Source organism: Macrotis lagotis, chromosome 6, assembly GCF_037893015.1.
Source record: "Macrotis lagotis isolate mMagLag1 chromosome 6, bilby.v1.9.chrom.fasta, whole genome shotgun sequence".
NCBI lineage: Eukaryota > Metazoa > Chordata > Mammalia > Peramelemorphia > Peramelidae > Macrotis > Macrotis lagotis.
The window spans coordinates 228,668,436-228,692,160 of record NC_133663.1 but is presented as its reverse complement, the minus strand read 5'-3'; the positions used below and the strand labels follow the sequence as shown (position 1 = coordinate 228,692,160).

At 35.8% G+C, this 23,725-nt stretch overlaps 1 protein-coding gene across 1 annotated transcript in view; it reads left to right on the top strand.

The window, feature by feature from the left end:
* Positions 1 to 23,725, top strand: part of EGFL6 (EGF like domain multiple 6) — a 64,655-nt gene that overhangs the window by 32,045 nt on the left and 8,885 nt on the right. The window contains exons 8-9 of the mRNA XM_074192707.1: positions 3,043 to 3,366; positions 23,438 to 23,518. Of these exons, the coding sequence (XP_074048808.1) occupies positions 3,043 to 3,366; positions 23,438 to 23,518 (405 nt within the window). The remainder of the gene's footprint in view (positions 1 to 3,042; positions 3,367 to 23,437; positions 23,519 to 23,725) is intronic.

The following is a 23,725-nucleotide window of genomic DNA, read 5'->3' as shown; positions in this document are numbered from 1 at the left end:
AGGGCCATTTCTAATCATCCTAATTCATATCAGGTCACTGGACCCAGTTGGATCCAGAGGAGAAAGTGAAGCTGATGCCTTGGCACAACTCTTCTCACTCAAATCTAATTCACTTGCTTGTCATGGTATCACCTTCCTGATGTCATGGTCTTCTTCAAGAACATAGGACAAGGATAAGCATCATCATCATCACATGTAAATGTACACTATAAACTACATTCTTATAGTATAATTAAATAATAATAGGCTTACAGATTTAGAACTGGAGGGGACCTCAGAGATCTTCTATGTCATAGGATCATTGAATTGGAGCAGCAAGGGACCTCAGGGGTCATTGAGACCAACCACCTCATTTACAGATGAAGATACCAAAACTCAGAGAACCTAATTGCTAGAGGTGAAATTTGAACTCAAGTCTCCTTGACCTCTTTAGAGTTGAAAGGTTGATGATTACCATCTAGGGAATTTCCCTTCTTCTACAGATAAAGAAGATGAGGACTAGAGAAGGCAAGTGACTTGCCTGAGGTCACCCAGCTAAAGTTATTAGCAATGCTGGAGCTACAACTCAGATCTTCTGATGCTCTAATAAAGGAGTCTTTTTTGCATCTTTGCTTCACCTCCCAACCCAAATCTTTATTTGAACATAGACTGGGATATTTTTTTTTTGAATAGGCAACCATATTCGATTTTGAAGATGTAGCTCTTGATTTTTTTTTCTCCCTATTCGTGTTTGGAAGTGCCAATATTGCTATGGAGTTTGGCATTGGTCTACAGAGATATATTGGATGGGGCAGACCTGAATCCTTCTCAGGGCTTGCCTATGTCCTCCCTCCAAGGAGGGGTGTGAACCAGCCATTCTCTCCTTCCTGTCTCCAGTCTATCTGGAGATTTAATCAGTCAACATCGTTAAAAAAAATTAGCACACTTTTTAGCCTCTGAACAATGAATTTGCCCTTAAGTCCAATTGGTCTACTAGACTTCAAAGATATAACAAGAAATTTTATAAGAATACAAGAATATGAAATATTTTGTGCCATTGATACAAATATACACATACAAATTTGAACAGGACCACATAAGTATAATCTTAAATTCTAATTTTCTAAAACATTCCTCATATCCACATTAAAATTAAGAACAGTGAATATCATTATCAGTTAAAGAAAAATCAAAAGGAGGAAAGGCAAGAGGAAATGGGGGACATGCTTGTGTGTGAAACATATAGAGATGCCAAACCCAGATGGGCAAAGAAGGGGCATATTTATTAACATTAAAATAAAGATATGTGAAATGTATGACTAGTAGTTTTAAATACTTACATAGTATAAAGTGATTTATTCTGTGAATGGTTGACTACACTGCTAGAAAAATAAGAAAAGTTTTACTTCAAATAAAAAGATTTCAGGCAGCTAAGTGGCTCAATGGATAGAGCACTGACCCTGGAGTCAGGAGAACCTAAGTTCAAATATGACCTCAGACACTTAATAATTGCCTAGCAGTGTGGCCTTGGGCAAGTCACTTAACCATATTGCCATAAATAAATTTTTCTAAAAGACTACATATAAATATGTGTGTGTGTATATATATGTATGTATAAATATATATATATATAAATTTTATAAGTTTAGAAAAAGGATTATACCCTTCATAAAGATAGACATATACAACATAATCACTCTCATTTCCATATGACATACACACACATACACACACATGTGAAGTATTATAAGACATATGGAACTGAAGGTCATTGTATTTGAATCTTCATGAGTTCAAATCTGGTCTCAGATTTTGCCTCAGTTTCCTCATTTGTAAAATGAGCTGGAAAAGGAAATATCAAACCACTCCAGTATCTTTGCCAAGAAAATCTCAAAACGGGGTCACGAAGAGTTGGACATGACTGAAACAATTCAACAGCAACAAAAATATGTATATACATGTCACGTGGAACTGAGAGCCATAATTGTGTGTATATATAAACATTTTAAGAATTTTAAACACTCATAACAAATTTTGGAAATACAGACAGACTTATTGTCTCTTTTCCCCAAAGGAGCAAAGGGAAACTTAATTTCCTACCAGAAAGTAGGAAAGGTTATTTCTTACTACATAGGACAAAAAATAATCTACTTTTATGGGAAAATATTATCACCATCTTATGTTTTTAAAAGACATATTAAGTTTTGACATGATAGAGTCCTTTCTTGATAAATGACCTCATAATCCAGATAAAATTCATTTAAGGACTAAATCTGGGCCACTGACAAGACCTTCCCAACCCTTGATCTAATGGAAAACAAATATAAAGCAAAATATTACCTTTCTGTGAACCAGGGCTATTTTTTAAGGTTTTCACAAGAGTTTGTATTTGAAGGTAAACTTCTAAGAAAAAGATTGAACCATTTCATGAGAATGCTCCAGAGCAGGGGTTAGAAAACTATAGCCCAAAGGCCGATTCTACCCTCTTTTAGTAGGGTCCATGAGCAAAGAATTGTTTTTTATATTTTTAAAAACAGTAAAACTACTTTAAAAAGTAAAAAAAAAAATTCTTAGGTAATAAGTCTTTGTCAGTTCCCCAGTAGCAGGTAGTCTTATCTGAAAAGGATATATGAGTAAGTACTTATTCATTAGGGGCAGCTAGGTGGTGCAGTGGATGGAGCACCAGTTCTAGAGTCAGGAGGACCTGAGTTCAAATATGACCTCAGACACCTGGCTGTGTGACCTTGGGTAAGTCACTTAACACTATTGCCTTTCAAAAACCAAAATAGAAAAAGAACTTATTCATTAAGTAGGATGTTTGACTCAATGATATCTACATTCTTCCCCCATGTCTGCAAGTCAGGGAACCTCTAATAAGTAAAGTCAATGTCTTTAAACAATATTTATTTTCACAAAATAGATTAATGGCTTTCACCTCCAATGGCTATTTCTGAAGAATTTTCATTTGTGGTTTATTATAAGTACTATTTTAAATGCTTTGTGATATAATTATAAATATCATCAAATTTGATCAAAAATTCTTGTTGTCAATGGCTATTTTAGTTATTCCTGAAAATTCTGTGAAGGAAATCTTCTGGACACCTGGAGCCAATAAAGACACTATCAAGAAGTTGCTTGCTCATAAGAGCAGTGTAAAAAAGAATGAAGACATAAAGAATGTGATCCCAGAACCTCCCGTGACTCCAGCTTCCAAGGTTTCATTGCAGCCTTTCCATTATGACGATGGCATTCAGATTGGTGAGGCCTATAATGGAAAGGTGAAAGAACATACAGATATCAGGAGAAAAGATGGGATAGAGGAAGAAGGACATATTGATTTCAGGAACCAAATTGATCCTGAGCAAAGCCTTAGAGGAGATGTGTTCAGTAAGTATCATTTTTAGTTTGGTTGTTGTTTTTTTATGAGGTCTTAGTTCTTATGGTACACTTAAGAAAATACATGCAAGTAAAGAAAGAACCACTATTGCAATATAAAAAGACCTCAAGCTCATAAACTGTAAGATTCTTTCTGAAGTTGAGATATTTTAAATTTCTTGTTAGTTATGAAAACTAAGTGGCTGCTATGGAAAATCAAACCAAACAAAATATATATATCTACTGACTATTCATCACTTATTCTTTTTAGTAAATAAAAAATAATAACATCCTGACCTAAAGGTCAAAATTTTATTCATTATAACATCTCATACCACTAAGTCAAGATGATGAGTTCAAATTCCAATTCTGACCCCTATTGACTACTTGACCATGGATAATTCACTTAACTAACCAGTGACCCCAGACAACAGTCACACACCTGCAGTTGTAGAAGAAGAAATATTGGGGGCAGCTAGCTGGCGCAGTGGATAGAGCACAGGCCCTGGAGTCAGGAGGACCTGAGTTCAAATCCAGCCTCAGACACTTAATAATTATCTAGACTTGGGCAAGCCATTTAACCCCATTGCCTTGCAAAAACTTAAAAAGAAGGAGAAATATTGGGGTCTGTGTATGTGTGTGTGTGCGTGTGTGTGTGTGTGTGTGTGTGTATGTGTGTAAAAGTTTTCAATATCCTTTGGTCTCCCAATAATCCTATGAGGTAAGTTACTAGAGGTAAGTTAACTCCAATTTTAATGAGAAAACTAAAGCAGCAGTGATGCTGGGGTCAGAAAACCTGGGTTCAAAGTGTGGCTCATATTTCCTATTTGGCAGCTAGGTGACATAGAAGATAGAGTTCAAGAAACTGAACTTAACTTCATTATGTATTAGCTGTGTGACCTTGGGCAAGTCATTTACTCCCTACCACCATTTCCTCATTTGTAAAATGTAAAATAATAGCACCTACTTCTCAGAGTTGTTGTGAGGATCAATGAAATAATATTATATTAAGAATTAATGAATTCTGACTGAAAATCAAACTATAATTTTCTCACTTTATTTTTTTTAGTTTTTTTAATATGGCTGATTTCATGATTTCATTGCATGATTTCACATATATAATTTTTTCAAATTAATTTTTATTTTATTTTTCCAATTACATGCAAGTTTTTCAACATTCATTCATTCATTTACAAATTTATGAGTTCCACATTTTTCTATCTGCCTTTCTTCCCTCCACTCCCCCCTCCCAACATTGGCAAACAGTCTGGTAAAAGTTGTATATGTACAATCTGTTTAAACTTATTTCCATATTAGTTATGTTGTGGAAGAGGAATTAAAACTAAGGGGAAAGGAAAAAACATGAGAAAAGAAGGAAAAACATAAAAGAAGCTTTTTAAAAAGTGAACATAGTATGCAGTCAAACTCTGATTTTTTTCTTCTAGATGTGGATGGCATTGTCCATAGCAGGCCTCTCAGGGTTGTCCTTGATCTCCTCTCAGAGTTGTCCTTGATCTCTGAACTGCTGGGAGGAGCTGTTTCCATCATAGGTGATCATCTCATAACGTTGTTATTAATGTGTACAATGTTCTGCTTCGGTTCACTTCATTCAGCATCAGTTCGTGTAATTCTATGCTTCTCTGAAGTCCAACCCCTCCTGATTTCTTAGAGAACAACAGTATTCCATAGCATTCATATACTACAACTTGTTCAACCATTCTTCAACTGATGATCATCCTTCAACTTCCAATTCTTTGCCACTATAAAAAGAGCTGCTATAAATATTTTTGAACATGTGGGACTTTTCCCATTTTTTATGATTTCTTTGGAATATAGACCTAATACTGGTATTGTTAGGTCAAAGGATATCAACAGTTTTATTACCCTTTGGGCATAGTTCCAGATTGCTCTCCAGAATATCGATCAAATCTCCAGATATCAATCATATTACTTGCTGCCTTAGTGCATGTGGAAGGGAAAGAATTTGGAATTCAAAATTAAAAAGAAAAGAAGGCTTGAAATAAATAAATTGAATTTTTAAAAAATGAATAATATATGTAAAGCAAATAGCACAGTGACTGGTAGAAACTTTAGAAATGTTCATTGTTATTACTAATTATTTTGTGACATTGGATAAATTACTTCACCTTTCTGAGGCTTCAGTTTCCTCATATATAAGATAAAGAAGTTATAGATGGAGAGGACCTCCAGTGTCCTTTCTAGCTTTAAATACATGAACCTATTAAATCCAGATGACTTAACTGGCCTGGTGTATGCCAATTTGGTAATGATCTATTGATCACATTATTTTTCTTAGTAATTTAAAAAGTCAGATATTAGGGGGAATGGCCTAGTAAAGAGAGTATTGGATAAGGAATCAGGAGACAGGTTTGAATTTTACATCACACAATTACTAACCATCATACCTTGAGTAAGTCCCAACCTCTCAGAGACTCAGATTCCTCATCTACAAAAATTGGATCATAATTCTCTCACAACCTACCTTAGTGGGTGTTACGAGGAAAGTGTGTTATAAAGTTTTTTAGTTGTTCACTCATTTCAGTCTTGTCTCTTTGTCTCTCACTCTTTGTGACCTCGTTTAGCAAAGTTACTAAGTTACTGGAGTGGCTTGTCATTCCTTTCACAGCTCATTTTACAGTTGAGGAAACTGAGGCAAACAAGGTTAAATGACTTGCACAGTGATTAAGTGTCAGAAACCAGATTTGCACTCTGCAAGGTGACTTCCTAACTCCAGGCTGGGCCATCTACCTGCCCTTTTGTCAACCTTAAGGTGCTGGTCAAATATGAACTACTCTATCCCCTCCCCACCAAATAGCACAATTTTGTTTAAACAGAGAGAGGACTTGGAACTGAAGCCCAGGAAAATCAAAAGATACTCTCTGCTTGCTGAATAGTTTCTGTCATTTATAGTCCCTTGCAGGGTACCCTGGGATCCTGATAAAAAAAAAAAGTGCTCTAGAGTTGCTCTGCCATTTTGGTTAAATGGATAACTTTACAAAAGAATTTCTGAAGAGAGGTTAAAGACTAGTGGGATAGTATAATGGTTAAAAGATTGGTCTTCAAGTCAGGATGACTTAAGTTCCAGTCTTATCTCTGATCCCTATTGATTTTGAGTCCCATGGACTTAACATCTCAATGTGCCCAACAGTCATTGATCTGCATTGGTAGAAGTAGTTTTCTCACCTGTAATTACCTATGCCAATAAGATCAGAGGTGCAGATCAGGAAAAAAAAAGTATGCTAAAAATGTTGTTCAGTCTTTTCAGTTGTGTCTGATTCTTCATGATCCCATTGGAGATTTTCTTAGCAAAGATACTGGAATAGTCTGCCATTCCTTCTCCAGCTCAATTTTACAAATGAGGAAACTGAGACAAAGTTAAGTGACTTACCTAGGTCCACACAGTTACTAAGTATCTGAGGCCAAATTTGAACTCAGGAAGATGAGTCTTCTTGATTCTAGGCCCCAGAGCTCTAATCCACTGTGCCTAGCTGCCAGAAAGAAATTATAAAAATATTAGGGAGGATATATTTCAGTTTCTCAAAATAAGAGGCCAAACATATTTGGCAAGGTGCAATAAATTTTGAATATCTTTTTTGGATATAAGTATATTTTAAATTTCTTGAAGACAGGACCTTGATTGGTTTTTTCCACCCTTGGATTCCCTAGATCTTTACCTACAGCTAGCAAATAGTAAATATTGGTTAAATGGACTGAATTATGAACAATGTTTGATATAAATGGAAATCAAAATGATATTCAACACACATAATGGATGTAGCCCTAACTCTTGACATTGTCAATATGTTACTGAGGAAGCTTGAACTCTAATTTGATGGCTTAGTAACTTTGGGAAACTTACCTCTATTTTTTGAGTATTCATTTCCTACTCAGATAAAATAGCTAAGTGACACAGTGGATTGAGTGCTGGGCCTAGAGTCAGAAAGACCTGCATTCAAATTCAACTTCAGATCCTTACTGGTTATTATTTGCCTCAGTTTCCTCATCCATTATTATTCACTCATAGCCTACTCTTTGTGACTCCATTGGTGGGGAGGGGTTCTTGTCATCCATCCTGAAGAGGTTTGCTATTTCCTTCTCCAGTTTATTTTATAGATGAGGAAACAAGGGAAACAGAGATGAGTGACTTGCCCAGGTTCACATAGCTAAGAAGCATCTGAACTGGTTTTGAGCTTGTAAAGATGAGTCTTCCAGATTCCATATCTAGTGCTCCACCTAGTTCCCATCCTCATCTGTAAAATGAGGATAATAAGACCTATCTTCTAGTGTTGCTGTAAAAATCAAATGAGATAATAAAAATGCTTACCATAGGACCTAGCTTGTAGTAAGCACTATTTAAATATTAACTATTATTAAAAATGAGGACAATGACCTTGATGATTGCTGGGTGGTCCCTTGCAGCAAACAGATCCAGGATCCTATAATACTTCCATCTCCAAAATTCTGGAACTGCATAGGAAACATTGGGTACTCGCATAATTATGGAAGGTACAGTGAGGTTTGGGTCATAGAAATTTAGAGGATATGAATAAACCAGAAAACTGAGAGTTGAAAGTGTTTATTAGTATTGATGACATTATTCCAAGTGTCTTAAATAAAGCTCCCTTGAAAATGCAAATGTGGAGATTTTATTGAAATGTGCATTCTCATGTGCAAATATTTATGGAAGTAAGCCAAGAAGTCTTAGGCTCTTTGATTATACTAGATACCAGGCTTTGACCCACCCAGCCTCTAATCTGTTTTGCCTTAACTAATCATTTAGATTTACTGGGAGAGCTACATTAAGGACCCAGGTTTTGAGCATGCCTGTTTTCATTAGATCCACTCTCAAAATGTTTTCATCTTCTTAATCACTGACTCTGTTTTAGTTTAACATTTCAAGGGTATCCTAAGAAATTTCATTAACATGGTTTTGAACCTTGAAAAAAATACAAAATGTGCCAAGGGTTTTGAGTTACACAGAAGGGCAGCAGCATTCCAAATTGGAATCTTTCCATTTAGGAAATGAGAATTATGACTTTTATTTTATTGACATCTTTCCAGTTTTATAACTTGTTATCTAATTTCTGATTTGTTACACTATTTCCTATTTTAAAAGGGTATTTTTTTATTTAGTTTAATTCTTCAAAACAAGGACTGCTCTTAGCATGGGGATCATCTTTGTCTTGATTATTGAGAAAAGGAGAATGGTTTATACTTCTCCTAGGCCAGTCCAGCAATCCTATGGCTAGTCAAGGTTGTTGGAAAGAAAGGAATAGCAATTTTATTTTCACCTTACCTTCCCAGGATTGTCTCTAAGTAGGGTGAAGATAAAAACCAGATCAAAAACATTCAAGTCACCACCTCTATTGAGAATACTTAAATACTTAAAGGATCTATGATCCCATCAATTTGGGGTTTTCCTACAATGATACAGATGATGACTCATTCTATTATTCAGCTTTTATCCATGTTCTCCCAAAAGTTCGACCAAAGGAGTTCATCCAACATAGTGGAGATTACTGAGAATACAAAGGTTTTAGAGATCCTTTAAAATGTTATATCAACCTGTAGCACTAACTGAAGTTTGTTCACTTTTTAAACCTCTTGAGGTCAGCGTAGAATGAGGCTTAGTATAAATAAATTGGTAGCCTGTAGGGAAGGGGGTAGGGGGGGTGGGAGTGAAGGGAATAAGCATTTAAGAACCTACTATGTCACAGGGACTGCACTGAGCACTTTACAGATTATATCATTAGATCCTCACAATCCTGGGAGGTAGGGGCTACTATTATTCCTATTTTACAGTTGAGGAAACTGAGGCAGGCAGAAGTTGTGACTTGCTCAGGGTTACATAGCTGGTGACTAAGGCCATGTTTGTACACATCTTCCTTTTTCCAAGTCCACTGCTCTATCCATTGTACCACCTGGCTTCCATCCTATACAATGTGTGTTTTTAATTGTTTTCAGACGTGTCCAACTCTTCATGACCCTCCTTGGGATTTTCTTGACAAAATCACTGGAGTGGTTTGCCATATTCTTCTCCAGTTCATTTTACAGCTGAAGAAACTGAAGCAAACAAAGGCAAGGGACTTCCCTGGGTTCACACAGCTAGTAAATATTTGAGGCCACATTTAGGAAGATCAGCCTTCCTGACTTCAAGCCTAATGCTCTATCCCTTGAGTCACTTAGCTACCTTCTAGAGTGTGTAATGGAGCATTAATTTTTCCACCAAAGACTCTGGAGGAAAACTTGATATAGATTCTTGACCTTTTTGGTTTGGAAAATGTTCATAGACAATCAATATTGCAAGCTTTAACACACAGTGGTAGATTGATTCCCACACTTGCCTTGGACACCCAAGATCTAGGAATTTCTTCATTCCTGCTCATTTGAACTATCAGGCAGGAGTAGGGATATGGAAATCCCACTTAATTACTAAAAAGTTGCCAAAAGTATCCTATAGAGCAAGGAAATAGAATACTCATGTCTGTACTTCTCCACCATGTCCTTCCTAATCCTAGCTTTCATTGTGAGTTTTAGAGGAGCTGGTCCCCCTTTCTCCATGCTTTTATGGGCCCTGAACACTTTCATTGCTGAAAGTGAGTGGAGTTAGGTTCTGTGGCAGGTGGGGCAGAGAGGAGAATACTTTAATTTTTCTCCCAGTCTCCCACTGAGGAGGGAAAGAACCATGACAGCCTTAATTCTACTGGTCTTGGGGGCCACAACACAGTCAAGTGCCTATTGAATGATCCATCAGTGCCCCTGGAGAATGGTATAGTAAAAACAGTCATTCAGATTAGTGGAAGACTAAAATGCAACATCTGGAAGAAATTAGACTGAGGTTAAAAGAAATTTGGTTATGGGGAAATAAAATGATGAGTAAAATGAAGGGAAAAGGCATATAGCACAAATAATCTTGGCTTTTAGATTAATAGATGGTTCATCTTTGTGCCATTGATGGAAGAAGAATTGGAAAAAGACTTTTAACTTAAGGTTAGGAACTCATCTTGCTAATTTATTCTTGGACCTTAAATAGTCCAACTTAGGGGGAAAATGAAAATTAATGCCAATAATAAAGGAAAACAGCAGACCTTACTTTTGTTGTGATCCCTTTTAAATAAATGTCAGTGCCCTGAGATGGAATTGAACAACACAATCTCTAAGGTCTCTTCCAGCTCTAAATACTAATCTCATCAATATGAGATCAACCAAGTCATATTCTTCCAATTGGCTTTCTTAATAGAAGCCCACAAGACTAGCCAAGATGAGTTTTTTTAAATGAAGTTTCATTTAGAGAAATAAATATATTAAAGGAGCAAGATCCAGTTCTTGGAGAAGATAATTTAAGCATAGTTCTCTGTCATCTACAGAATGATTTTCAGGAATGGAATATTTAATGATGTAGTTAGTATGTCAAGATTACAGATAATAGATGAACCAGACATACACTATAATATACATGGCCTTTGCAGGCACACTTGCTGAAATGACTGATTATTGCATTTTTGTTGTTGTTCAGTCTTTTAAGTGATGTCCAAAGATCCTAGGATAATTTGCTATTTCCCTCCTCAGCTTATTTTGCAGATAAGGAAACTGAGGCAAAAAGGTTAAATGACTTGCCCAGGGTAATATAAGTAATAAGTGTCTGGAGCCAGATTTGAACTCAGAAAGATGAGTCTTCTGCCTCCAGACCTGGCACTCTATTCTTTTCCTCACTTAGCTGCCCTTTACTACAGGTTAATCTTCTATTAAAACAAACAACAATACCAGTTTTAAAACAAAAATATTTTTCAATTATTCTTTTATTTCAAGCAAAATTTAATTTTACAAGCACAATAATAATAATATTTGAACTTTTAAGCAATATTGAATTTAATTTAAGCAAAATTGAATTTAATATAACAAAATTCAATATAATGAATTTGGACTATATTTTGGAGTTTTCTATTTATAGAAATTCTTTTTCTACTAAGTATAATACTACTATCTATATTTCTATTTTATTCATAATACATAAAGTATGATCAGATGAGTTCAAATGAGATAATATTTGCCAAGTACTTAGGAAAATGCCTAAGATATAGTAGGTACCTACTAAAAGTGTGTTCATTTTCCGCTTCTCCTTTTGTTCCATTCAGCAAGCAGGCATTGTAGGGATTTGCTTTCATCTTCCTCCAATCAAATTCATAACACTGAATATCAGTGAAATGTTTTTGAAGATGTGAACATTTGTAAAAGGTCAGAGTTAGTGCAATGGACAGAAAACCAGGTGGAGACAGGAAGACAAAAGTTCAAAATAGGCTTTAGACACTTACGAGCTGGATTACCCTGGGCAAGTTACTACTTAACCTTGTTTGCCTCAGTTTCTTAAACTGTAAAATGAACTGAAGAAGAACATGACAAACAACTGTAGTATCTTTGCCAAGAAAATCCCAAATGTGGTATGAGTCAGACATAACTAAAAACAACTGATAGCAGCCCTATTTGTATAAAGTAAATACTTCAGATAAAATACATGTATGATATACATTGGGAAGAAAATAATTCTTTTCTTTTAACTAACTTAGTCTTCCTCTAATGTCATGAAATGGCATGAAAGTTGACTCTGAATACTTGAAGCCTTTGTCAGCAAAGAATATGAACTAGCAAGTACCATTCAAGTTGGAAAAGTTTATGGATGCCTATGAACTTGAGAGTAGAAAAGGGATCTAGTATACATTTCTTATCTCTTTATTATATTCACATTGCTCAAAAGAAGATCTAAGATTTAACCCCTGTTACTCTAAACTTTAAATCCAACATTTGTTACACTACACTGTCCCCTTGTGATTGTCTGCCTCTTATTTTGGGATCAACCTAAGTTGAAGAAATTCATCATCAGAGTATCCACAAGATGATAAATTTTATAGATATAGTGATTCCTAAAGACCATCTACTAAGTGATAGAGGGATTGATGGCTGCTTCAATGAAAGGATACCTTGTGTTGTTCAGTTATTTATGACTCAATGACCCCATTTGGGGTTTTTTTGGACTAGATACTGGAGTGGTTTTCCATTTTCTTTTCCAGTTCATTTTGCAGATGAGGAATTGAGACAAACAAGGTAAAGAGACTTGCCCATGATCACAAAACTAGTAAATGTCTGAGACCAGATTTGAATTAAGGAACATTAGTCTTTCTGACTCCAAACCCAGCACTCTTATCTGCTGAGACCCAAGGGAAAATGCACATTAAAGAAATAACAGGTCCTTGATTGTATTAAAATATGGTTTTCTCATTGACTTTTTAAAGTAGTATTATTGAGGTGAAGGTTGCCTGCATGAGACAAAATAAATTCTTAAGAGTCTATTAGAACATTGTGTTCATTCATTCAATAAATATTTATAGGACTTCCACTATATACAAGGAACTATAATAGCCACTGTGCAAAGGTAGACTTCATTTTTTTCCTGGTTCAGAAATTCTGAAATTGTTTGGATCCTTGTATTTGTCTGAATCTCTATATTTTGTAATGTGGAATCTCTTAAAAATCTGAGTCTGAGAAGCCTTTCCTTAACACCTATGTTCCTTAAACAGAAACTATACTACACTTAAATATTAGAAATGACATTCCCAGGAAGGAAACTATATCCTCCTAAAAGGTACCATAGACAATAAAATAATTTCAATACTAAATATGTATGCACCCAATGGTATAGCATCCAGATTCTTAGAGGAAAAGTTGAAAGGACTACAGGAAGACATAGATAGCAAAACTCTACTAGTGGGAGACTTCAATATCCTGTTCTCAGATTTAGATTAATCTAATCATAAAATAAACAAGAAGGAAGTTAAGGAAGTAAATAGATTGTTAGAAAATCTAGAGATGATAGACCTATAGAGAAAATTGAATGTGGATAGAAAGGAATATGATTTTTTTCTGCAATACATGGAACTTACACAAAAATTGATCATGTACTAGGACATAAAACCCTAATGAACAATTGCAGAAAGGCAGAAATAGTGAATACATCTTTCTCAGATCATAATGCAATTAAAAATCATATACAATATTGGGCCAGGGAGATATAGACCCAGAACTAATTGGGAACTAAATAACTTCATTTTAAATAATGAGTGGATCAAGCAACAAATTATAGGAAGAATTAATTATTTCATCCTAGATAATGACAATAATGAAACAAAATACCAAAACCTAGGGGATACATTCAAGGTGGCTGTCAGGGGCTATATTATATCTTTAAATGCTTACATGAATAAATTAGAGAAAGAAGAAATCAATGAACACTAAAAAATTAGAGAAAGAACAAATTAAAAAACCCCCAATTAAATACCAAATTCAAAATTCTAAAAATTAAAGGAAAAATTAATAAAATTGAAAGCAAGAAAATGACTGAACTAATAAATAAAACCAAGAACTGGTTTTATGAAAAAAACAATAATTGACAAATCTCTGGTCAATTTGATTTTAAAAAAGAAAGAAGAAAACCAAATTGCTAGTATCATAACTGAAAAAGGTGAACTCACTACCAATGAGAAGTAAATTAAAGTAATAATACAGAATTATTTTGCCCAACTCTATGCCAATAAATTTGACAATCTAAGTGAAATGGATGAATATTTACAAAAATATAAGTTGCCCAGATTAAATGAAGAGGAAAATAAAAATCTAAATAACCCTATCTCAGAAAAAGAAATTCAACAAGTCATTATTTAATTCCCTAAGAAAAAATCTCCAGGGCCAGATGGATTCAGAAATGAAATCTATCAAGCATTTAAGGAACAATTGGTTCCAATTCTATATAAATTCTTTGGAAAAATAGATGAAGATGGAACTCTGCCTCTTTCTATGACACCAATATGGTGCTGATAACTAAACCAGGAAGAGTTAAAACAGAGAAAGAAAATTCTAGATCTATCTCCCTAATGAATATAGATGCAAAAATCTTAAATAAAATCTTAGCAAAACGATTACAACAAGTTATCACTAGGATAATACATTATGATCAAGTAGGATTAATCCCAGGAATTCAGGGTTGGTTCAATATTAAGAAAACTGTTAGAATAATTAATTATATCAACAACAAACCTATTAGAAATCATATGATCATATCAATAGATGCTGAAAAATAATAAAACACCTATTCCTACTAAAAACACTAGAGAGTACAGGTATAAATGGATTGTTCCTCAGAATAATAATCTATCTGAAACCATCAACAAGCATTATATGCAACAGGGATAGACTAGAGGCATTCCCAATAAGATCAAGGGTGAAACAAGGATGCCCATTATCACCATTACTATTTAATATTGTATTAGAAATGTTAGCTTCAGCAATTAGAGAAGAAAAGGAAATGGAAGGAATTAAAATTGGGAAGGAAGAGACAAAACTCTCACTCTTTGCAGATGACATAATGGTCTACCTAAAGAATCCCTAGAAATCATCCAAAAAACTACTGGAAACAATTAGCAATTTTAGCAAAGTTGCAGGACATAAAATAAACCCTCATTAATCCTCAACTTTTGTGTGGATATAGATATAGATATAGATATAGATATAGATATAGATATAGATATAGATATAGATATAGATATAGATATAGATATAGATATAGATATAGATATAGATATAGATATAGATATAGATATAGATATAGATATGTGTGTGTGTGTGTGTGTGTGTGTGTCTAGCAAGATACAGCAGGAAGAGCTAGAAAGGGAAATCCCATTCAAAGTAACCTCAGACAATATAAAATATCTGGGAGTCTACCTGCCAAGGCAGGCTTAAAAACTTTTTGAAAATAGTTACAAAACACTTCTCACACAAATAAAATCAGATTTAAATAACTGTGCAAACATCAACCATTCATGGATGGGTAGAGCTAATATAATAAAAATGACAATTCTACCAAAACTAAATTACTTGTTTAGTGCCCTACTAATCAAAATTCCAAATAATTATTTTGATGAGTTAGAAAAAGTTGTAAGTAAATTTATATGGAGAAATAAAAAGTCAAGAATTTCCAGCAATTCAATGAAAAAAAAAGTACAAAAGAAGGTGGCTTAGCCTTACAAATCTAAAATTATATTATAAAGCATCAGTCATCAAACTGTCTGGTATTGGCTAAGAAACAGAGTGGTGGATCAGTGGAATACACTAGGTGCAATAGCAGGAAATAATAATAGTAATCTGCTGTTTGATAAACCCAAAGCGTCCAGGTATTGAGATTAAAACTCTCTCAAATAAAAACTGTAGAGAAAATTGGAAATTAATATGGAAGAAACTTAGATTAGACCAACACCTCACACCCTATACCAAGATAAGTTCCAAATGGATACAGGACTTAGACGTAAAAAAATATATTATAAGCAAACTAGAGGATCAAGGAATAGTTTACCTGTCAGATCTATGGAAAGGGAAGCAGTTTATGACCAAGGAAGAGATGGAAAACATCATTAAAAACAAAGTAGGTAATTTTGATTACATTAAATCAAAAAGCTTTTGCACAGACAAAACCACTATAACCAAGATCAAAATAAATGTAATAAATTGGGAAACAATTTTTACAACTAGTATTTCTGACAAAGGACTTATTTCTAAAACATACAGAGAACTGAGTCAAATTTTCAAAAAAACAAGCCATTCCCCAATTGATAAATGATCAAAGGATATGCAAAGGCAATTTACAGCTGAGGAAATCAAAGCAATCCATAATTATATGAAAAATTGCTCTAAATAAATACTTATTAGGCAAATGCAAATAAAAGCATCTCTGAAATAACATTTCATACCTCTCAGACTGGCCAATAAGATGAGAAAAGACAATGATCAATGTTGGATGGGATATGGGAAATCTGGGACACTAATACATTGTTGATGGAGCTGTGAACTCATCCAACCTTTCTGGAGAGCAATTTGGAATTACACCCAAAGGGCAACAAAAATGTGCATACCCTTTAATTCAGCATACCACTACTGGGTCTGTACCCTGAAGAGATGATGAAAAAAGGTAAAAACATCACTTGTACAAAAATATTCATAGCAGCCCTGTTTGTGGTGGCATTAAGTGAATGACCTTCAATTGAGGAATGACTTAACAAACTGTATGTGATGGATTAGAAACCAGGAGGAAGCCACTTAACCCCATTTGCCTTGCAAAAACCTAAAAAAAAAGAAAAAAGAAAAAAAAGAAACCAAGAGGGATGGGAATTCATGGAAGCCTGGAAAGATTTGCATGAACTGATGCTGAGTAAGATGAACAGAACCAGAAAAACACTGTACACCCTAACAGCAACATGGGGGTGATGACCAACTTTGATGGACTTGCTCATTCTGTCAGTGTAACAGCTAGGGACATTGTTATCTGCAATGGAGAATACCATCTTTATCCAGAGAAAGAAATGTGGAGTTTGAACAAAAACCAAAGACTATTACCTTCAATTTAGAAAAAAAATTTTATCTTATTATGTAATTTTGTTATTTCTTATACTTTATTTTTCTTCCATAAGGATATGATTTCTCTCTCATCACATTCAACTTAGATCAATGCATATCATGGAAACAATGTAAAGACTAACAGAATGCCTTCTGTGGAGGGTGGGGGAGGGAAGCAAGAATGGGGGGGGGAATTGTAAAACTCAAAATAAATATTTCTAAAAAAAAACAGAAATGGAAACCGGGGGCAGAGCCAAGATGGCATCATGAAGGTAGCATTCCCTGACAACTCGGACCCCCCAACCCCGCAAAAAACAAACAAATGAGGGCTCTAGCCAAAATTTAGAGGGGCAGAACCCACAGAAAGACTGAGTGATACATTTTCCCAGTCCAAGATAACTTAGAACCTCCACAGGAAACGTGTGCTTCACCAGGACCTGGGGTGGGAAAAAAAGCCCAGCCCAGCTCAGCAAAGCCCAGTCTAGCCCAGCCCAGAGATCACAAGCAACAGCTTGAAGGGGAGAAGCGAGAACTCTGCTGCACCTGGGTGAGTGTGGAGTGAGGAGCACCAACCACAGAACCTGCAGCGAGAATCAGGAGAAAGCATCCTGCACCCCCAGAGAAGGTAAGAGAAGTCTGCAGAGATTTCTCTGCTCTTCCTGGGGTAGGACTCTGCTGTTTGCCTACACTCAGACTCAGGGTGCAATTTAGGCTTCCTTACTAAGATAGCTGGATGCAGCCTTATAGCCTCAGGGCAGAGGGCAATGCTGTGGTCATCTACATATCAAAGCATGGGCTGGAGAGCTTAAGACCTTGGAAAGAAGGATCTGAGCATAGAGAATTATTTCAGTCCTATGGAAGAGCAAAACACATACTCTGATGATGATAAAATCAAAGCTTCTGTATCCAAAACCTCCAAGAGAAATAGAAAATGGGCTCAGACTGTGGATGAGCTCAAAAAAGACTTTGAAAAGCAATTCAGGGAGGTGGAGGAAAAATTGGGAGGAGAAATGAGAGCAATGCAGATAAATCATGAAAACCAAATCAAAAGCTTGGTGAAAGAAATACAAGAAAATACTGAAGAAAATAATATGTTAAAAACCAGTTTAGGTCTAATGCAAAAAGCAAAACAAAAGGCAAATGAGGAGAAGAATGCCTTAAAAAGCAGAATTGATCAGCTGGAAAAGGAGATAAAAAAGCTCTCTGAAGAAAATAACTCCTTCAAATGCAAAATGAAACTAAAGGAAGCTGATGACTTTTCAAGAAATCAGGAAGAAATAAAACTTCCAAAAAAGCCAAAAATTAGAAGAAAATATGAAATATCTCATTGGAAAAACAACTGACCTTGAAAACAGATCCAGAAGAAATAATTTGAAAATTATTGGACTATCTGAAAGCCACGACCAGGAAAAGAGCCTAAACTTCATTTTTCAAGAAATAATACAGCAAAATTTCCCTGAGATCCTAGAAGCTGAGGGTAAAATAGAAATTGAGAGAATTCACTGGTCACCCCCTGAAAGGGATCCCAAAGAAAAACTTCCAGGAATATTATAGCCAAATTCCAAAACTCCTAAATCAAAGAGAAAATTCTAAAAGCTGCCAGAAACAGACAATTCAACTACCAAGGCTCCATAGTCAGGATTACACAGGATCTGGCAGCATCTACATTAAGGGCTCATAGAGATTGGAATATGATATTCGAGAAGGCAAAAGATCTTGGTTTACAACCGAGAATCAATTACCCAGCAAAACTGAACATCCTCTTTCAGGGGAAAAGATGGATTTTCAATGAAACAGAGGACTTCCAAACTTTCCTAACGAGATGACCAGAGCTGAACAGAAAGTTTGATCTCTAAGCACAGGACTCTGGTGAACCATAGAGGGAGTGGAAGAGAGGGACTAACTATGAGGAACTTGATGTTGAACTGTTTGTATTCTTGCACGGGAAGAAGATATTGATAACTCGTATGAACTTTCTCATTTATAAAAGCAGCTAGAAGGAGCATATATTGACAGGACATAGGAAGGAGTGGAATATAATGGTATGATGTGGTAAAGGGATGGAGTGAAAGGGCGATGGGGGAAAGTACTGGAAGGAAGGAAAAGGAGATGATGAAGAAGCTGAGAGTTTTCACATAAGAGTCCAAAAAAAAGCTTTTTCAATGGAGGGGAGGAGGGAAGGAAAGGGGGAATGAGTGAGCCTTCATTCTCATCAGTAATGGCTCAGGGAGGAAATGGCATACACACTTAATAGGTGAAGAAATCTGTCGCCCTGGAGAGGGATGGGAAAAAAGGGATGGGTTGAGGGGAAATGGGGGGAGGGAAGGGGGAAATAAGTGACAGAAGAGAGGAAAGATCAAGGGAGAGGGTACTCAGATGCAACATGCTTTTGGACAGGGCCAGGATGAAAGGAGAGAGAGAGAATAGAATAAATGAGAGTGAGGAGGAATAGAGTGGAGGTACAGCTAGTAATAGCAACTGAGGGAAAAATATTGAAGCAACTTCTCTGGTGGACTTATGATAAAGAAAGGAACTCACCCCAGAGACAGAGTTGGAATCTGAATACAGACTGAAGTACATTTTTTTTTCTCTCTATTCTTGAGGTTTCCCATCTTCTTGGGGGGGGGAGGGGGTTTATGTTTATTCTTATGTTTACACTTATAACATTCAATTTATATCAATGTATGGCATGGAAACAATGTAGACACTGTCAGACAGCCTGGGGGGAGGGAAGGGGGGGGAAGCCTTGAAAAAAATGATGGGTACAATTTACTATTGTATATAATTGGAAAACAAATAAAATGTTTAAAAAGATTAAAAGAAATTCATATAAAAAAAGAAATGACATTTCCAAATACACAGTATTCTCATAATTAGTATGTAGGAGAACTTAGAAATATGAAGGAAAAATGTGAGGAGTGGACATGAGAGGAATATTCCTTCAGAACATAAAATAAAGATCACATATAAAACTGTAATTCTCTATTTCCTATTGCTTGCTTAGATTTTTAAAAGAATAATAGGGGTAGGGGCAGCTAGGTGGGGCAGTGGATAAAGCACTGGCCCTGGAGTCAGGGGTACCTGGGTTCAAATCCAGTCTCAGACATTTAATAATTACCTATCTGTGTGGCCTTGGGCAAGCCACTTAACCCCATTGCCTTGCAAAAAACTACAAAATAAAAGAATAAATGTTATTTCCTAAATTGTTCTTCTTAATTGCTTTCTTCTGAACTTCTTTTTGTGTGAGCCTGGAAAAATCACTTAACCCTGTTTGCCTCAGTTTCCTCATCTGTAAAATGAACTGGAGATGGAAATGGCAAACCACTCCAGTATCTTTGCCAAGAAAACCCCAAATGGGGTCATGAAGAATTAGATACAATTAAAGAACTAGGAAGACAGGAAGATTTTAACCTTTTAACCTTTCCTTCTCTTTCCCCTCTTCAAACACTCAGAACACAACCAATTTACCCCACGTTCTCTGTTATTATTTTTTTAATTTAGCTCCCTCAATATTTTTTGAAGATATTCATATTGAGAAGGGAGAGTTGTTTCTTCTTCCCCAAGAATATGTTAACCTGACATCATCACACAGTTCCTTGCAATTGCTTGAATAAATTTACTTTTCTAGATTTCTCTTGATTCTTTTGTTTGTACCTTAAGATACCTACTCATATTTTCATCAGAAATTCCCCTCTAAGATTATACATTCAGCTTTGGAAGATAAGTTATTCTTGTTTGTATGCTCTTTTTTCCCTTTTGAAATATTGTTCTCCAAAATCTCCTCTCATTTATATTAGAAACTACAAGATTATAAGTGATCCTGGATATGGTTCCTTGGTACTTGAACTCCTTCTTTCTGTTTGCCTATATTACTTTTCCTTCGACATTAAAACTCTGAATTATATTAATGGCATTCATATATCTTTAGAACTCTCTTGATCATCTCAGTTCAGAGTGCTAGGGACACTGAAGTCCTCTTTACTGGGGTATACCAATCTGAACCACATCACTATCACTCCCTCTTTCTTCCAACTTCCCCCACCTTGGGGATTTCTCTCTTCTCTGCATCATTCTTTGGGGCTCTTTAATCTTCTACTTCTAGGCAGAGAATCTTACAGGCTACATGTCTCTGAGGGAAGGGGTTGGAAAGAAACATTTATTAAACACCTACTATATACCAGACACTATGCTAAGTACTTTAGAAATATTATACTTTTGATCCTCACAATAACCCTGAGAGATAGGTATTATTATTGTCTCCTTTTATTTCTGTATTTTATTGAGTAATCTAAGACAGGCAAAGGATTATCTATTTGACCATGTTACACATCTACTAAGTATCTAAGGATGGGTTTGAACTCAGATCTTTCTGATTCCAGATCTTTCACACTAATCCACTGTGCCATCTTACTGCCCTTCTAATTGTGTTAGGAGGTTTGCTAGCCTGCACTAATGATGGCTTTACTGATGACCAATTTCCCTATTGCCCATGGACTTCTTGTTAACTTTTTGTGAAGTTCTGGGGTAGAAGAAATCACATTGTAGTTTCTCATTAATTCTCATGACCATTATTCATTCTGTGGCAAATTTTAGCTTTTTGCTGGAGGATGTAAATGGGATCCATACAGTGTCTCCTGTTCAGACATCCATCTTGAACAAAAGTCCCTTAATATCTATCTTCAACCTCTAATAGAAAACTCAGAGAAACAAAAGTGATTCAATTCAATTAAACAAACATTAATTATCTACTCTGTGGAGGGCACATCATGAGAGGCAGCAATTACATAAGCAAGTAGAACTACCTTATAGCAAATAGACTTAAGGTACTCATAATTATAATTCTTATGCAAGATGTAGTGTGGTGTAGAGAAAGAAAACAGGGGAAGGGATAGTAGGGTAAGATATTGAAAGAAGAGAGAGAGTGGAGGGGGGCAGCTAGGTGGCTCAGTGGATAAAGCACTGGCCCTGTAGTCAGGGGTACCTGAGTTCAAATCCTGTCTCAGACACTTAATAAGCTGTGTGGCCTTGGGCAAGCCACTTAACTCCATTTGCCTTTCAAAAAAAAAACCTAAAGAAGGAGGAGGAAGAGGAGGAGGGGGAGGAGGGGGAGGAGGGGGAGGAGGGGAGGAGGGGGAGGAGGGGGAGGAGGGGGAGGAGGGGGAGGAGGGGGAGGAGGGGGAGGAGGGGGAGGAGGGGGAGGAGGGGGAGGAGGGGGGAGGGGGGAGGGGGGGAGGGGGAGGGAGGGGGGAGGGGGGGAGGGGAGGGAGGGGGGAGGGGGGAGGGGGGAGGGGAGGGAGGGGGGAGGGGGGAGGGGGGAGGGGGGAGGGGGAGAGAGAGACTGACAGGAAGAAATTCTCAGTGTCCCAAAAAAGTGAAGATTCTACACTTTGGTGCACTTGTAAAAACATGCTAAAGCTTAAAACCAAATAATTGTTTCTTATTAAAGTAAGACCATATTTTCTTTTCATTTCTTTCTCATGTTCTTTTCTCCACCAGAAGATGTTTTCACTATTTGAATTATTTAGGTCTAAGGTTTAGACTACTACAATCATTTTGAATGTGGTCTGGTTTCAATTGTTCTATATTTATTTTTTCAGTTATTGTTTCATTCTAGTTGAGTTTAGGTTGGGTGATTAGTCAAAAGACATGGAAATCTAAAAGCAATTATTTGCTGAGTAAGCATGACTTTCTTTTTGAGAAACCTATCCCTCTTACTAGACTTAATACTTAAATCATAAAATTTAAGTTTCACTTGAACAAAAACTCAAAGGTGGAATGAGAGCTCCAAGTCTAGAATCAGTCCTGAGCTCAACTCTGACACTTACTAGATGTGTGACCCTGGGCAAGTCTCTTAACCTCTATTTGCCTCTGTAAACCCTCTCTGCCATCTGTAAAATAGGGATAATAGCACCTACCTTCCAGGGATGTTGGGAGGATCAAATAAGATAATAATGGCAAAGTGTTTATCACAGTGCATAGCCCACAATAATCCCTGAATAAATATTTTTTGTTGTTCAAATTATGACCAACTGTTCATGTCACCATTCAGGATTTTTCTTGGCAAAGATACTTGAATAGTTTGCCATTCTTTCTCCAACTCATTTTACAGATGAGGAATTGAAACAGAGTTAAATGACTTGTCCAGGGTCATACAATAGTAAGTATCTGAGATCTGATTTATACTCATGAAAAATTAGTCTTCCTGATTCCAGGCCTGGTCCTCTATTCACTGTACCACATGGTTGACCCATATAAATGTTAGCTATTAATATTAAAGTAGAACCTCTTGATTCTAAATTCGTCTACTAATGCTTAGCTAAGGAACAAGTTTCTTAAAATTTTCTATTTGAAAGAAAAACATTTGGCAGCAATATTATAGTTGTACATAATTTTAGAAGTATAGCCATTTGAATTAAAGTACTTTGACAGTTATTAAAATGTTATTTTCAGAGGAACCTTATATTATTACAATATGTGGTTATATATTTAACTTAGAATTTGCAGTGGTTGCATTTAACTTATATTTTACTTGATATGGACTAAAACTGAATTCTATGAAACATAAGCATTAATACTCTACACAAAGGAAATACCTGAATGTCTTCTTTGACAAGTATTTTTTTGTTAGTCTCTAAGGTTAATGAAGCAGTTCCATTTGATCTATTCCTGGTCCAGAGAAAAGGTGTAACCTCAGAATTAGAACATAAAGGTAAAGAATCTTTCCTTCCAAATCTGTTTTCTATGTGATATGGTTTTCTACCTTATTTTTATTAAACAGTCGATGAGATCATCGTTAATGACTTAAAATGGCATAGAGCCAATTCAGCTCTTTTCCAGTTGCAAACCCAGAGGATGCATCATCACCAAAGCTATCTATTTTAACTATTGCATACTTATTTGATGAACACTAATAATT